Below are 14,832 nucleotides of genomic sequence, written 5' to 3' on the forward strand. Positions count from 1 at the left end.
CTGGCGTGGATCGTCAGCAATAAGGTTCGATGAAGCTTTGCTGTCCACTTGGAGCTCACACCTCTCAGGGGTAAGGAGGAAGTGACAAGCTTTCCGTCTGAGTTAGCAGCAGCCAGTCCCACCAATGTTTAACACACCGACACCTCACCAACTGTGGCGGCTTCCGGAGGTTGGTGGGGTGGGTGGGTGGGGGGCGGCTTCTGGAGGTTGGGGGTGGGGGACGGACGCTTGGGGGGGGGAGGGCGGGGTTGCGTCACGTCAGACGGTTATCTAAGTGCCACCAGAGGCGGAAGCAGAGTTGACACAGGTGGCGAGGCAGGAAGCAGTGGTCGATCCGGCGAGGCTCAGCGGCTGGGTAGGACCTCGACGCACAGGAGACGATGGTAGGCAGGAACCTGCGCCGTTACTGCTGGCAGAGCTGACAGCGGGCGAGGGGTGGAGGGGAGGAGGTGGGTAGGAGGTGAACAGCTCCCTCGGCACCTGGTCCTCACAGAGCCCAGAGCGGGAAGAGAACGATTCCAGAATGGGCGACAGACAGGCAGCGAAGGGATTCATCTGTGTGTGTGTGTGTGAGAGGGAGAGGAATAGACAGAGTGAGAGAGGGAGAGGGTGAGACAGGGAGAGAGGGAGGGAGATGAAGAGTGAGACAGAAAGAGAGAGGGGTGAAGGGAGGGAGAGATATGGATGGGCAAGACACAAAGAGAGACAGAGAGAGGTTGAGAGACGGGAGGGCAGCAGCGTAGCACAATGGTTAGCACCGCTGCCTCACAGCTCCAGGGCCCCAGGTTCGATTCCCGGCTTGGGTCACTGTCTGTGCGGAGTCTGCACGTTCTCCCCGTGTCTGCGTGGGTTTCCTCCGGGTGCTCCGGTTTCCTCCCACAGTCCAAAGATGAGCAGGTGTGGGCTTAAGTGTGGTACTCTTTGCCAAGGCTGGTGCAGAGTCGATGGGCCGAATGGCCTCCTTCTGCATTGTAAATTCTATGATTCTACGAGACAGACGGAGAGAGAGACCGAGACAGAGATGGAGCAAGACAGAGAGAGAAGCAAGAAAGGGAGGAAGACAGAGAGAGAGAGAGAGAGACAGACAGACAGATGAGTGGGAGGTGCAGAGATGGAGAAAGATGGTGAGCGAGCAGAGGGAATGAGACAGAAGGAGCAAGAAAAGAGAGGGGTGGAACAGACACAGACGGAGGAGAAGGAGAAAGCGAAAGAGGACAGAGAAAGAGAGATGGAGAGCGACAGAAAAAGACAGAGGGAGAAAGAGAGATGGGGCAGAGCGAGAGAGAAAGCTGGGGAGAGGGGTGTAAAAAAGAGACGGAGGAGAGGCAGAGAGAGGTGAAGGGAAAGAGAGAGGCAGAGTGAGAGAGATAGCGACAGGTTCAGGGAGCGAGACACGCAGATGCAAACAGAGACAGCGAGGGAGAGAGTGTGTGAGAGAGGGATTCGGAACTCAGACGAGTGCAGAGCATAACGTGCGAGAGTCTGGATGCTTTACCCCACCCCCATCCTGTGGCCTCCTGTGGTCAGGCACACAGGAAGCGATGCGAAACAGCAGTCGACAGGATGTCTGTATGCTGGTAGGCAGAAGGTGTATTCAGGCCTCCGCCACACACACACACAAATCAGGGACCGAGCTTAATGTCAGACTGACACCATACGCACCTCTATTCTGAGGCCGTCAATGCTAAGGACATTTAAAACACAATAGGCAACAGAAGACGGTGTAGGCAGTGGGTAGGTGGGGGATTGAGGGATATGGGGAGAATGGGGCAGCACGGTAGCATTGTGGATAGCACAATCGCTTCACAGCTCCAGGGTCCCAGCTTCGATTCCCAGCTTGGGTCACTGTCTGTGCGGAGTCTGCACATCCTCCCCGTGTCTGCGTGGGTTTCCTCCGGGTGCTCCGGTTTCCTCCCACAGTCCAAAGGTGTGCATGTTAGGTCGATTGGCCATGCTAAATTGCCCTTAGTGTCCAAAATTTCCCTTAGTGTTGGGGGGGTTACTGGGTTATGGGGATAGGGTGGAGTTGTTGACCTTGGGTAGGGTGCTCTTTCCAAGAGCCGGTGCAGACTCGATGGGCTGAATGGCCTCCTTCTGCACTGTAAATTCTATAAGGTGGGTAGGTGGGGGATTGAGGGATACGGGGAGAAGGTGGGTAGGTGGGGGAGTGAGGGATACGGGGAGAAGGTGGGTAGGTGGGGATTGAGGGAGAAGGTGGGTAGGTGGGGGATTGAGGGATCCGGGGGGAAGGTGGGTAGGTGGGTGAGTGAGGGATACGGGGAGAAGGTGGGTAGGTGGGGGATTGAGGGACAAGGGGAGAAGGTGGGTAGGTGGGGGATTGAGGGAGACAGGGAGAAGGTGGGTAGGTGGGGGATTGAGGGATACGGGGAGAAGGTGGGGATTGAGGGATACAGGGAGAAGGTGGGTTGGTGGGGGATTGAGGGATACAGGGGAGAAGGTGGGTAGGTGGGGATTGAGGGATACAGGGAGAAGGTGGGTAGGTGGGGGATTGAGGGATACGGGGAGAAGGTGGGTAGGTGGGGGATTGAGGGATACGGGGAGAAGGTGGGTAGGTGGGGGATTGAGGGATATGGGGAGAAGGTGGGGATTGAGGGACAGGGAGAAGGTGGGTTGGTGGGGGATTGAGGGATACAGGGGAGAAGGTGGGTAGGTGGGGATTGAGGGATACAGGGAGAAGGTGGGTAGGTGGGGGATTGAGGGATACGGGGAGAAGGTGGGTAGGTGGGGGATTGAGGGATACGGGGAGAAGGTGGGTAGGTGGGGATTGAGGGATACAGGGAGAAGGTGGGTTGGTGGGGGATTGAGGGATAAGGGGAGAAGGTGGATAGGTGGGGATTGAGGGATACAGGGAGAAGGTGGGTAGGTGGGGGATTGAGGGATACGGGGAGAAGGTGGGTAGGTGGGGATTGAGGGATACGGGGAGAAGGTGGGTAGGTGGGGGGATTGAGGGAGACAGGGAGAAGGTGGGTAGGTGGGGGATTGAGGAATACGGGGAGAAGGTGGGTCGGTGGGGATTGAGGGATACGGGGAGAAGGTGGGTAGGTGGGGGATTGAGGGATACGGGGAGAAGGTGGGTCGGTGGGGAGTGAGGGATACGGGGAGAAGGTGGGTAGGTGGGGGATTGAGGGATACGGGGAGAAGGTGGGTAGGTGCGGAATTGAGGGATACGGGGAGAAGGTGGGTAGGTGGGGGATTGAGGGATACGGGGAGAAGGTGGGCAGCTGGGGAGTGAGGGATACGGGGAGAAAGTGGGGATTGAGGGATACGGGGAGAAGGTGGGTAGGTGGGGGAGTGAGGGATACGGGGAGAAGGTGGATAGGTGGGGATTGAGGGACATGGGGAGAAGGTGGGTAGGTGGGGGATTGAGGGATACAGGGAGACAGTGAGTAGGTGGGGGATTGAGGGATACGGGGAAGGTGGGTAGGTGGGGGATTGAGGGATACGGGGAAGGTGGGTAGGTGGGGGATTGAGGGATACGGGGAGAAGGTGGGTAGGTGGGGGATTGAGGGATACGGAGAAGGTGGGTAGGTGGGGGATTGAGGGATACGGGGAAGGTGGGTAGGTGGGGGATTGAGGGATACGGGGAGATAGGTGGGTAGGTGGGGGATTGAGGGATACGGGGAAGGTGGGTAGGTGGGGGATTGAGGGATACGGGGAGACGGTGGGTAGGTGGGATTGAGGGATACGGGGAGACGGTGGATAGGTGCGGGATTGTGGGATACAGGGAGAAGGTGGGTAGGTGGGATTGAGGGATACGGGGAGACGGTGGATAGGTGCGGGATTGTGGGATACAGGGAGAAGGTGGGTAGGTGGGATTGAGGGATACGGGGAGAAGGTGGACATTCGATCTTGACGATATCGAGGCTGACGACCTGATGAATCGATTAACCCAGCAGGGATCCCATTTCCATTCTGTTCCACATGAGGAACCCTGGAGTAAACCTTTCACTATCTCCAGCCCACAGTCTATTTCCTCTGCAGTCTCTCACTCTGAGACACAGTACATTGCAATGCTGTTTTCAACTCAAACCGCAATTCAAAACATTTGTTTTATTCATTTCTGGGAGGTGGGTGTCGCGGTCAGGCCTAGCACTTATTGCCCGTCCCTAATTGCCCTTCAGACGGTGCAGGGTGAGCTGCCTTCATGAACCCGTAGTTCCAGAGGTGTAGGTACACCCACTGTGCTGTTAGGGAGGGTGTTCCATGATTTCGCCCCAGCGACAGTGAAGGAACGGCCGATATATTTCCCAGTCAGGATGGGGAGTGACTTGGAGGGAAACCTCCAGGTGGTGGGGTTCCCAGGTATCTGCTGCTCTTGTCCTTCTGGATGGTCGTGGGTTTGGAAGGTGCTGTCTAAGGAAGCCAGCTGACTTACTGCAGTGCATCTTGTAGATGGTACACATGGCGGCCACCGTTCATCAGTGGTGGAGGGCTTGAATGTTTGTGGAATAGGGGAGCAATGAAGAGGGAGCTTTACTCTGTATCTAACCCCGTGCTGTACCTGTCCTGGGAGTGTTTGATGGGGACAGTGTAGAGGGAGCTTTACTCTGTATCTAACCCCGTGCTGTACCTGTCCTGGGAGTGTTTGATGGGGACAGTGTAGAGGGAGCTTTACAATGTATCTAACACCGTGCTGTACCTGTCTTAGGAGTGTTTGATGGGGACAGTGCAGAAGGAGCTTTACTCTGTATCTAGTCCAGCGCTGTACCTGTCCTGGGAGTGTTTGATGGGGACAGCGTAGAGGGAGCTTTACTCTGTATCTAACCCCGTGCTGTACCTGTCCTGGGAGTGTTTGATGGGGACAGTGTAGAGGGAGCTTTACTCTGTATCTAACCCCGTGCTGTACCTGTCCTGGGAGTGATTGATGGGGACAGTGTACAGGGAGGTTTACACTGTATCTAACCCCGTGCTGTACCTGTCCTGGGAGTGTTTGATGGGGACAGTGTAGAGGGAGCTTTACTCTGTATCTAACACCGTGCTGTACCTGTCCTAGGAGTGTTTGATGGGGACAGTGCAGAGGGAGCTTTACTCTGTATCTAACCCCGTGCTGTACCTGTCCTGGGAGTGTTTGATGGGGACAGTGCAGAGGGAGCTTTCTCTGTATCTAACTCCGTGCTATACCATTTCTCATAATGACGGAAGGAGAATTGATTCTTGTGCCCTGAGATTTTACTTCCCCTATTTGAAACTGACTATTTAATATTCCTCCTCCCAGACACTGAATTAACATCAACCCAGAAAACCCTCTTTCTGAATTTATATGTGCAATCATTTCCCGCACACACCGACTGTGCACCCTCTAACTGTCCCTCACACTCCGACTGTGCACCCTCTAACTGTCCCTCACACTCCGACTGTGCACCCTCTGACTGTCCCTCACACTCCGACTGTGCACCCTCTGACTGTCCCTCACACTCCGACTGTGCACCCTCTAACTGTCCCTCACACTCCGACTGTGCACCCTCTAACTGTCCCTCACACTCCGACTGTGCGCCCTCTAACTATCCCTCACACTCCGACTGTGCACCCTCTAACTGTCCCTCACTCCGACTGTGCACCCTCTAACTGTCCCTCACACTCCGACTGTGCGCCCTCTGACTGTCCCTCACACTCCGACTGTGCGCCCTCTAACTGTCCCTCATACTCCGACTGTGCACACTCTAACTGTCCCTCACACTCCGACTGTGCACCCTCTAACTATCCCTTACACTCCGACTGTGCACCCTCTAACTGTCCCTCGCTCTCCGACTGTGCACCCTCTAACTGTCCCTCACACTCTGACTGTGCACCCTCTGACTGTCCCTCACACTCCGACTGTGCACCCTCTGCCTGTCCCTCACACTCCGACTGTGCACCCTCTAACTGTCCCTCACACTCCGACTGTGCGCCCTCTAACTATCCCTCACACTCCGACTGTGCACCCTCTAACTGTCCCTCACTCCGACTGTGCACCCTCTAACTGTCCCTCACACTCCGACTGTGCGCCCTCTGACTGTCCCTCACACTCCGACTGTGCACCCTCTAACTGTCCCTCACACTCCGACTGTGCACCCTCTAACTGTCCCTCACACACTGACTGTGCACCCTCTAACTGTCCCTCACACTCCGACTGTGTACCCTCTAACTGTCCCTCACACTCCGACTGTGCACCCTCTAACTGTCCCTCGCTCTCCGACTGTGCACCCTCTAACTGTCCCTCACACTCCGACTGTGCACCCTCTAACTGTCCCTCACACACTGACTGTGCGCCCTCTAACTGTCCCTCACACACCGTCTGTGCACCCTCTGACTGTCCCTCACACTCCGACTGTGCACCCTCTAACTGTCCCTCGCTTTCCGACTGTGCACCCTCTAACTGTCCCTCGCACCCCGACTGTGCACCCTCTAACTGTCCCTCGCTCTCCGACTGTGCACCCTCTAACTGTCCCTCACACACTGACTGTGCACCCTCTAACTGTCCCTCACACTCCGACTGTGCACCCTCTAACTGTCCCTCACACTCCGACTGTGCACCCTCTAACTGTCCCTCACACTCCGACTGTGCACCCTCTAACTGTCCTTCACACTCCGACTGTGCGCCCTCTAACTGTCCCTCACACTCCGACTGTGCACCCTCTAACTGTCCCTCACACTCCGACTGTGCACCCTCTAACTGTCCCTCACACTCCGACTGTGCACCCTCTAACTGTCCCTCACACTCCGACTGTGCACCCTCTAACTGTCCCTCACACTCCGACTGTGCACCCTCTGACTGTCCCTCACACACTGACTGTGCGCCCTCTAACTGCCCCTCACACACTGACTGTGCGCCCTCTAACTGTCCCTCACACTCCGACTGTGCACCCTCTGACTGTCCCTCACACTCCGACTGTGCGCCCTCTAACTATCCCTCACACTCCGACTGTGCACCCTCTAACTGTCCCTCACTCCGACTGTGCACCCTCTGACTGTCCCTCACACTCCGACTGTGCACCCTCTAACTGTCCCTCACACTCCGACTGTGCACCCTCTAACTGTCCCTCACACTCCGACTGTGCACCCTCTAACTGTCCCTCACACTCCGACTGTGCACCCTCTGACTGTCCCTCACACTCCGACTGTGCGCCCTCTAACTATCCCTCACACTCCGACTGTGCACCCTCTAACTGTCCCTCACTCCGACTGTGCACCCTCTGACTGTCCCTCACACTCCGACTGTGCACACTCTAACTGTCCCTCACACTCCAACTGTGCGCCCTCTGACTGTCCCTCACACTCCGACTGTGCGCCCTCTAACTGTCCCTCATACTCCGACTGTGCACACTCTAACTGTCCCTCACACTCCAACTGTGCACCCTCTAACTATCCCTTACACTCCGACTGTGCACCCTCTAACTGTCCCTCGCTCTCCGACTGTGCACCCTCTAACTGTCCCTCACACTCCGACTGTGCACCCTCTAACTGTCCCTCACACTCCGACTGTGCACCCTCTAACTGTCCCTCACACACTGACTGTGCACCCTCTAACTGTCCCTCACACTCCGACTGTGTACCCTCTAACTGTCCCTCACACTCCGACTGTGCACCCTCTAACTGTCCCTCGCTCTCCGACTGTGCACCCTCTAACTGTCCCTCACACTCCGACTGTGCACCCTCTAACTGTCCCTCACACACTGACTGTGCGCCCTCTAACTGTCCCTCACACACTGACTGTGCACACTCTAACTGTCCCTCACACACCGTCTGTGCACCCTCTGACTGTCCCTCACACTCCGACTGTGCACCCTCTAACTGTCCCTCACACTCCGACTGTGCACCTTCTAACTGTCCCTCACACACTGACTGTGCACCCTCTGACTGTCCCTCACACTCCGACTGTGCACCCTCTAACTGTCCCTCACACTCCGACTGTGCACCCTCTAACTGTCCCTCACACTCCGACTGTACACCCTCTAACTGTCCCTCACACTCCGACTGTGCACCCTCTAACTGTCCCTCACACTCCGACTGTGCGCCCTCTAACTATCCCTCACACTCCGACTGTGCACCCTCTAACTGTCCCTCACTCCGACTGTGCACCCTCTGACTGTCCCTCACACTCCGACTGTGCACACTCTAACTGTCCCTCACACTCCAACTGTGCGCCCTCTGACTGTCCCTCACACTCCGACTGTGCGCCCTCTAACTGTCCCTCATACTCCGACTGTGCACACTCTAACTGTCCCTCACACTCCAACTGTGCACCCTCTAACTATCCCTTACACTCCGACTGTGCACCCTCTAACTGTCCCTCGCTCTCCGACTGTGCACCCTCTAACTGTCCCTCACACTCCGACTGTGCACCCTCTAACTGTCCCTCACACTCCGACTGTGCACCCTCTAACTGTCCCTCACACACTGACTGTGCACCCTCTAACTGTCCCTCACACTCCGACTGTGTACCCTCTAACTGTCCCTCACACTCCGACTGTGCACCCTCTAACTGTCCCTCGCTCTCCGACTGTGCACCCTCTAACTGTCCCTCACACTCCGACTGTGCACCCTCTAACTGTCCCTCACACACTGACTGTGCGCCCTCTAACTGTCCCTCACACACTGACTGTGCACACTCTAACTGTCCCTCACACACCGTCTGTGCACCCTCTGACTGTCCCTCACACTCCGACTGTGCACCCTCTAACTGTCCCTCACACTCCGACTGTGCACCTTCTAACTGTCCCTCACACACTGACTGTGCACCCTCTGACTGTCCCTCACACTCCGACTGTGCACCCTCTAACTGTCCCTCACACTCCGACTGTGCACCCTCTAACTGTCCCTCACACTCCGACTGTACACCCTCTAACTGTCCCTCACACTCCGACTGTGCACCCTCTAACTGTCCCTCACACTCCGACTGTGCGCCCTCTAACTATCCCTCACACTCCGACTGTGCACCCTCTAACTGTCCCTCACTCCGACTGTGCACCCTCTAACTGTTCCTCACACACTGACTGTGCACCCTCTAACTGTCCCTCACACTCCGACTGTGCACCCTCTAACTGTCCCTCACACTCCGACTGTGCACCCTCTAACTGTCCCTCACACACTGACTGTGCACCCACTAACTGTCCCTCACACTCTGACTGTGCACCCTCTAACTGTCCCTCACACACTGACTGTGCACCCTCTACCTCCGCCTCACTCTCTGCGTCTGCTCCCTCAACCTGTGCCTCACTCTCTGCGTCTGCTCCCTCTACCTGCGCCTCACTCTCTGCGTCTGCTCCCTCTACCTGCTCCTCACTCTCTGCGTCTGTGCCCTCTACCTGCTACTCATTCTCTGCGTCTGCGCGCTCTACCTGCTCCTCACTCTCTGCGTCTGCTCCCTCTACCTGCGCCTCACTCTCTGCGTCTGCTCCCTCTACCTGCTCCTCACTCTCTGCGTCTGCTCCCTCTACCTGCTCCTCACTCTCTGCGTCTGCTCCCTCTACCTGCGCCTCACTCTCTGCATCTGCTCCCTCTACCTGCGCCTCACTCTCTGCGTCTGCGCCCTCTACCTGCTCCTCACTCTCTGCGTCTGCACCCTCTACCTGCTCCTCACTCTCTGCGTCTGCTACCTCTACCTGCGCCTCCCTCTCTGCGTCTGCTCCCTCTACCGGCGCCTCACTCTCTGCGTCTGCGCGCTCTACATGCTCCTCACTCTCTGCATCTGCTCCCTCTACCTGTGCCTCACTCTCTGCGTCTGCGCGCTCTACCTGCTCCTCACTCTCTGTGTCTGCTCCCTCTACCTGCGCCTCACTCTCTGCGTCTGCGCTCTCTACCTGCTCCTCACTCTCTGCGTCTGCTCCCTCTACCTGCGCCTCACTCTCTGCGTCTGCGCCCTCTACCTGCTCCTCACTCTCTGCGTCTGCTCCCTCTACCTGCTCCTCACTCTCTGCGTCTGCTCCCTCTACCTGCTCCTCACTCTCTGCGTCTGCCCCCTCTACCTGTTGCTCACTCTCTGCGTCTGCTCCCTCTACCTGCTCCTCACTCTCTGCGTCTGCTCCCTCTACCTTCTCCTCACTCTCTGCGTCTGCTCCCTCTACCTGCTCCTCACTCTCTGCGTCTGCCTCCTCTACCTGCTGCTCACTCTCTGCGTCTGCTCCCTCTACCTGCTCCTCACTCTCTGCGTCTGCTCCCTCTACCTGCTCCTCACTCTCTGCGTCTGCGCCCTCTACCTGCTGCTCACTCTCTGCGTCTGCTCCCTCTACCTGCGCCTCACTCTCTGCGTCTGCTCCCTCTACCTGCTCCTCACTCTCTGCGTCTGCCCCCTCTACCTGCTGCTCACTCTCTGCGTCTGCTCCCTCTACCTGCTCCTCACTCTCTGCGTCTGCGACCTCTACCTGCTCCTCACTCTCTGCGACTGCGCCCTCTACCTGCTCCTCACTCTCTGCGACTGCGCCCTCTAACCGCTTCTCTCTCCTTCAGGATCGAGACAAAGAATATGTCGGGTTTGCCACGCTGCCTAACCAAGTCCACCGCAAGTCGGTCAAGAAAGGTTTCGACTTCACGCTGATGGTGGCAGGTAAGCACAGCGTCAACCTCCTCTGCCCTCACATTCCCCCCCTCACTGCCCTCCATCCTACCCCCCCCACAGTCATTCCACACTCCCCCCCCCCCCCCTCCTCCTCAACGTCTTACCAGATCCCTCATCCGGTATCCGGCTATCCGGAACGTTTCAGCCAGTCCACCCCAAAGGCCTGCCAATCGCAGCCCCTCCTCCAACACCTCGAGGGGAGCCGATGGGGGTGGTGCCAATGTCGGGGACATTAAATCCAGAGGCCCGATCCGGTGCTGTTAATAATAATAATCACTCATTGTCACGAGCCGGCTTCAAATGTGAAAAGCCCCTAGTCGCCACATTCCGGCGCCTGTTCGGGGAGGCCGGTACGGGAATTGAACCCGCGCTGCTAGTTTCGTTCTGCATTGCAAGCCGGCTGTTTAGCCCACTGTGCTAAACCAGCCCCTGTCACCTTGTGGGCCATGTCACCCTGGAACCTCCATCGACAGTCACGGAACAAGCCGCTCGCTGATGTTCGCCCTGCGGATCGGGAACGCTGCCCGCCTTTGCCCGCTCCGACCTACCTGATTCCAGGCCATGGGGGTTAACCCCTTAACTGTCCCCCGCATTCCCCCTCTGTCAGGGTCCGAGCGAGGGGCGGTCAGGGAAGTCCCCCCACCCCCGGCACCACCCTTGGAAGGCCGACGGCGAGGCCGAGAGGCCTGGAGACTCACAATGGACGTTCCTCACCCTCCCCCCCCCCCCCACCCCCGAGTTTGATATTGCACAAATTCACCACAACATGGATACCTCTGTCTCTCTCTCGCTCACCCTCTGTCTCTCTCTCTCTGCCTTTCTCACTGTCACTCTCTCTCTGATCCTCTGCCTCTCTCTCTCTTTCTGCCTGTCTCCTTCTTGTCTCTTTCTCTCTGTCATTCTTCAAGTGCGTGTGTCTCTCTCTGTTTCACTGTCGCTTCCTCTGTATGTTTTTCTTTCTCTCACATCCTCTCTCCGCCTGTCTCCTTCTGTCTCTCTCCTCTTTCTCTCTGTCATTCTTTGAGTGTGCGTGTGTCTCTCTCTCTGTCTCACTGTGTGATGCGCGATCAATAACTACTGAAACGAGGATGTAGTCCGAATTGAAGGCTTTAATCAACAAGGCGTTTCCCCAGCAGCTCGAGTAAGAAAGAGGCCAGGCTGCTGGGTGACACGGGTTCTTATACCCCGCGTCATTGGGCGGAGCTACCTTACGTTCCGACCAATGAAATGCAAACGTTTGGGTCAATGAGCAGCGAGCCTTCTCCACCAATGGTCGCTCACACTCCCAGGTACCGTAGTGCCTCTGGTCATACTACCACGCTGTGTCTGTTCCCCTGTATCTGTTTTTCTCTCCCTCTCTTTCTCGCTCCCTCTCAGAGAGACAGGGGCTTCTGTTAACGTGGCGAGGCTGGAGGAGGTGAGACTATTTTGGACTCGGAGCAGAGGAGATTAATGGGGAGATTTAACGGCCAAGGAGGATGTGTCAGCAGGAGTGGAGGAGGAGTGCCAGTTTCTGGAGGCGCGGGACGAGAGGGGGCAGAGATTGAGGAGGATCGGTTAAAGAATCGAGTGCGCAGGTGGGAGGAGAATTATTTGTTGACGCGGCGAGACGTGTTTGGAAAGGGCGGTGGAAGTGGATCGAATCGGAAGGCTGACGATGGAGAACTGGATAAACACTGACGGGGAGAATTGGCAGAGCGATTTGCAAAGAGCAGGGACAAGCTCGTGCTCTCCCAGGGGCCGGCAGTGGGCCGAATGGTCGCACAGGGAAGGTTCAAACGCACGGAGCAGTCTCTGTCAGCTCTCATTTGGTGGAGGGACAGTCGGGAGCCCTTGACTGATCGGGACTCCGCTTCCTTCCGCAGGCGAGTCGGGACTCGGAAAGTCTACCCTGGTCAACAGCCTCTTCCTGACGGACCTCTACAAGGAACGGATCATCCCTGACGCTGACGGTAAGGAATGTGCAGGGGAACGACCAGGACTCTCTATCGTTCCACTTCCAACAACAGGATATAGAAGTAATTGTGAATTAACATCTGACCCCAGGAGACAGGATAGAGGCAGAGGGAGGGAGAGAGAGAGAGACAGACAGAGAGAAGGACAGAGACAGGGAAAGAAACAGAGTGTGAGTAAGAGAGAGAGAGAGTGAGAGAGGAGAGAGATAGACACACAGGGACAGAAAGACACAGATAGAGAAAGAAAGGGAAAAAGGAAGACACAAAAAGACAGAGTGAGACACAAGAAAGGGAGACAGACAGAGAGAAAGAGTGCCCAATGCAGGGAGCTTTACTCTGTGTCTAACCCCGTGCTGTACCTGTCCTGGGAGTGTTTGATGGGGACAGTGTAGAGGGAGCTTTACTCTGTATCTAACCCCGTGCTGTACCTGTCCTGGGAGTGTTTGATGGGGACAGTGTAGAGGGAGCTTTACTCTGTATCTAACCCCGTGCTGTACCTGTCCTGGGAGTGTTTGGTGGGGACAGTGTAGAGGGAGCTTTACTCTGTATCTAACCCCGGACTGTATCTGTCCTGGGAGTGTTAGATGGGGACAGTGTAGAGGGAGCTTTACTCTGAATCTAACCCCATGCTGTACCTGTCCTGGGAGTGTTTGATGGGGACAGTGAAGAGGGAGCATTACTCTGTATCTAACCCCGTGCTGTACCTGTCCTGGGAGTGTTTGATGGGGACAGTGTAGAGGGAGCTTTACTCTGTATCTAACCCCGTGCTGTACCTGTCCTGGGAGTGTTTGATGGGGACAGTGTAGAGGGAGCTTTACTCTGTATCTAACCCCGTGCTGTACCTGTCCTGGGAGTGTTTGATGGGGACAGTGTAGAGGGAGCTTTACTCTGTATCTAACCCCGTGCTGTGCCTGTCCTGGGAGTGTTTGATGGGAACAGTGTAGAGGGAGCTTTACTCTGTATCTAACCCCGTGCTGTACCTGTCCTGGGAGTGTTTGATGGGGACAGTGTGTAGGTAGCTTTACTCTGTATCCAACCCCGTGCAGTACCTGTCCTGGGAGTGTTTAATGGGGACAGTGCAGAGGGAGCTTTACTCTGAATCTAACCCCATGCTGTACCTGTCCTGGGAGTGTTTGATGGGGACAGTGAAGAGGGAGCATTACTCTGTATCTAACCCCGTGCTGCGCCTGTCCTGGGAGTGTTTGATGGGGACAGTGTAGAGGGAGCTTTACTCTGAATCTAACGACATGCTGTACCTGTCCTGGGAGTGTTTGATGGGAACAGTGAAGAGGGAGCATTACTCTGTATCTAACCCCGTGCTGTACCTGTTCTGGGAGTGTTTGATGGGGACAGTGTAGAGGGAGCTTTACTCTGTATCTAACACCGTGCTGTACCTGTCCTGGGAGTGTTTGATGGGGACAGTGTCGAAGGAGCTTTACTCTGTATCTAACCCCGTGCTGTACCTGTCCTGGGAGTGTTTGACGGGGACAGTGTAGAGGGAGCTTTACTCTGTATCTAACCCCGGGTTGTACCTGTCCTGGGAGTGTTTGATGGGGACAGTGTCGAGGGAGCTTTACTCTGTATCTAACCCCGTGCTGTACCTGTCCTGGGAGTGTTTGATGGGGACAGTGTAGAGGGACCTTTACTCTGTATCTAACCCCGTGCTGTACCTGTCCTGGGAGTGTTTGATGGGGACAGTGTAGAGGGAGCTTTACTCTGTATCTAACCCCGTGCTGTACCTGTCCTGGGAGTGTTTGATGGGGACAGTGTAGAGGGAGCTTTACTCTGTTCCTTTAGTCTTCACGTAAAGGAAAAGTATTTGATGTGAAACCTTGTTCTGTCTTGGTGCAAATCGCTCCCTTTAATCCGTAGAGCGCATCACAAAAACACTGGCAATTACCAAGCACGCAGTGGACATCGAGGAGAGAGGGGTGAGAGTCAAACTGACCATTGTGGACACACCAGGGTTTGGGGATGCGGTGGATAATTCTGACTGGTAAGTAAGACCCTCTGACAGTCCGGCGCTCCCTCAGTACTGACCCCCGACAGTGCAGCACTCCCTCAGTACTGACCCTCTGACAGTGCAGCACTCCCTCAGTACTGACCCCCCGACAGTGCAGCACTCCCTCAGTATTGACCCTCTGACAGTGCGGCACTCCCTCAGTACTGACCCTCTGACAGTGCGGCGCTCCCTCAGTACTGACCCTCTGACGGTGCGGCACTCCCTCAGTACTGACCCTCTGACAGTGCAGCACTCCCTCAGTACTGATCCTCTGACAGTGCAGCACTCCCTCAGTGCTGACCCTCTGACAGTGCGGCGCT

At 56.2% G+C, this 14,832-nt stretch overlaps 1 protein-coding gene across 1 annotated transcript in view; it reads left to right on the forward strand.

The window, feature by feature from the left end:
• Positions 1 to 1,437: 1,437 nt before the first annotated feature.
• LOC119954955 (septin-4-like) overlaps positions 1,438 to 14,832 on the forward strand; it is a gene marked incomplete at its 3' end in the record, with an annotated part of 31,044 nt that continues 17,649 nt past the window's right edge. The window contains exons 1-4 of the mRNA XM_038780703.1: positions 1,438 to 1,577; positions 10,447 to 10,543; positions 12,421 to 12,507; positions 14,383 to 14,506. Coding sequence (XP_038636631.1) covers positions 1,542 to 1,577; positions 10,447 to 10,543; positions 12,421 to 12,507; positions 14,383 to 14,506 — 344 coding nt within the window. The remainder of the gene's footprint in view (positions 1,578 to 10,446; positions 10,544 to 12,420; positions 12,508 to 14,382; positions 14,507 to 14,832) is intronic.

Source organism: Scyliorhinus canicula, chromosome 20 (assembly GCF_902713615.1).
Source record: "Scyliorhinus canicula chromosome 20, sScyCan1.1, whole genome shotgun sequence".
Lineage (NCBI taxonomy): Eukaryota > Metazoa > Chordata > Chondrichthyes > Carcharhiniformes > Scyliorhinidae > Scyliorhinus > Scyliorhinus canicula.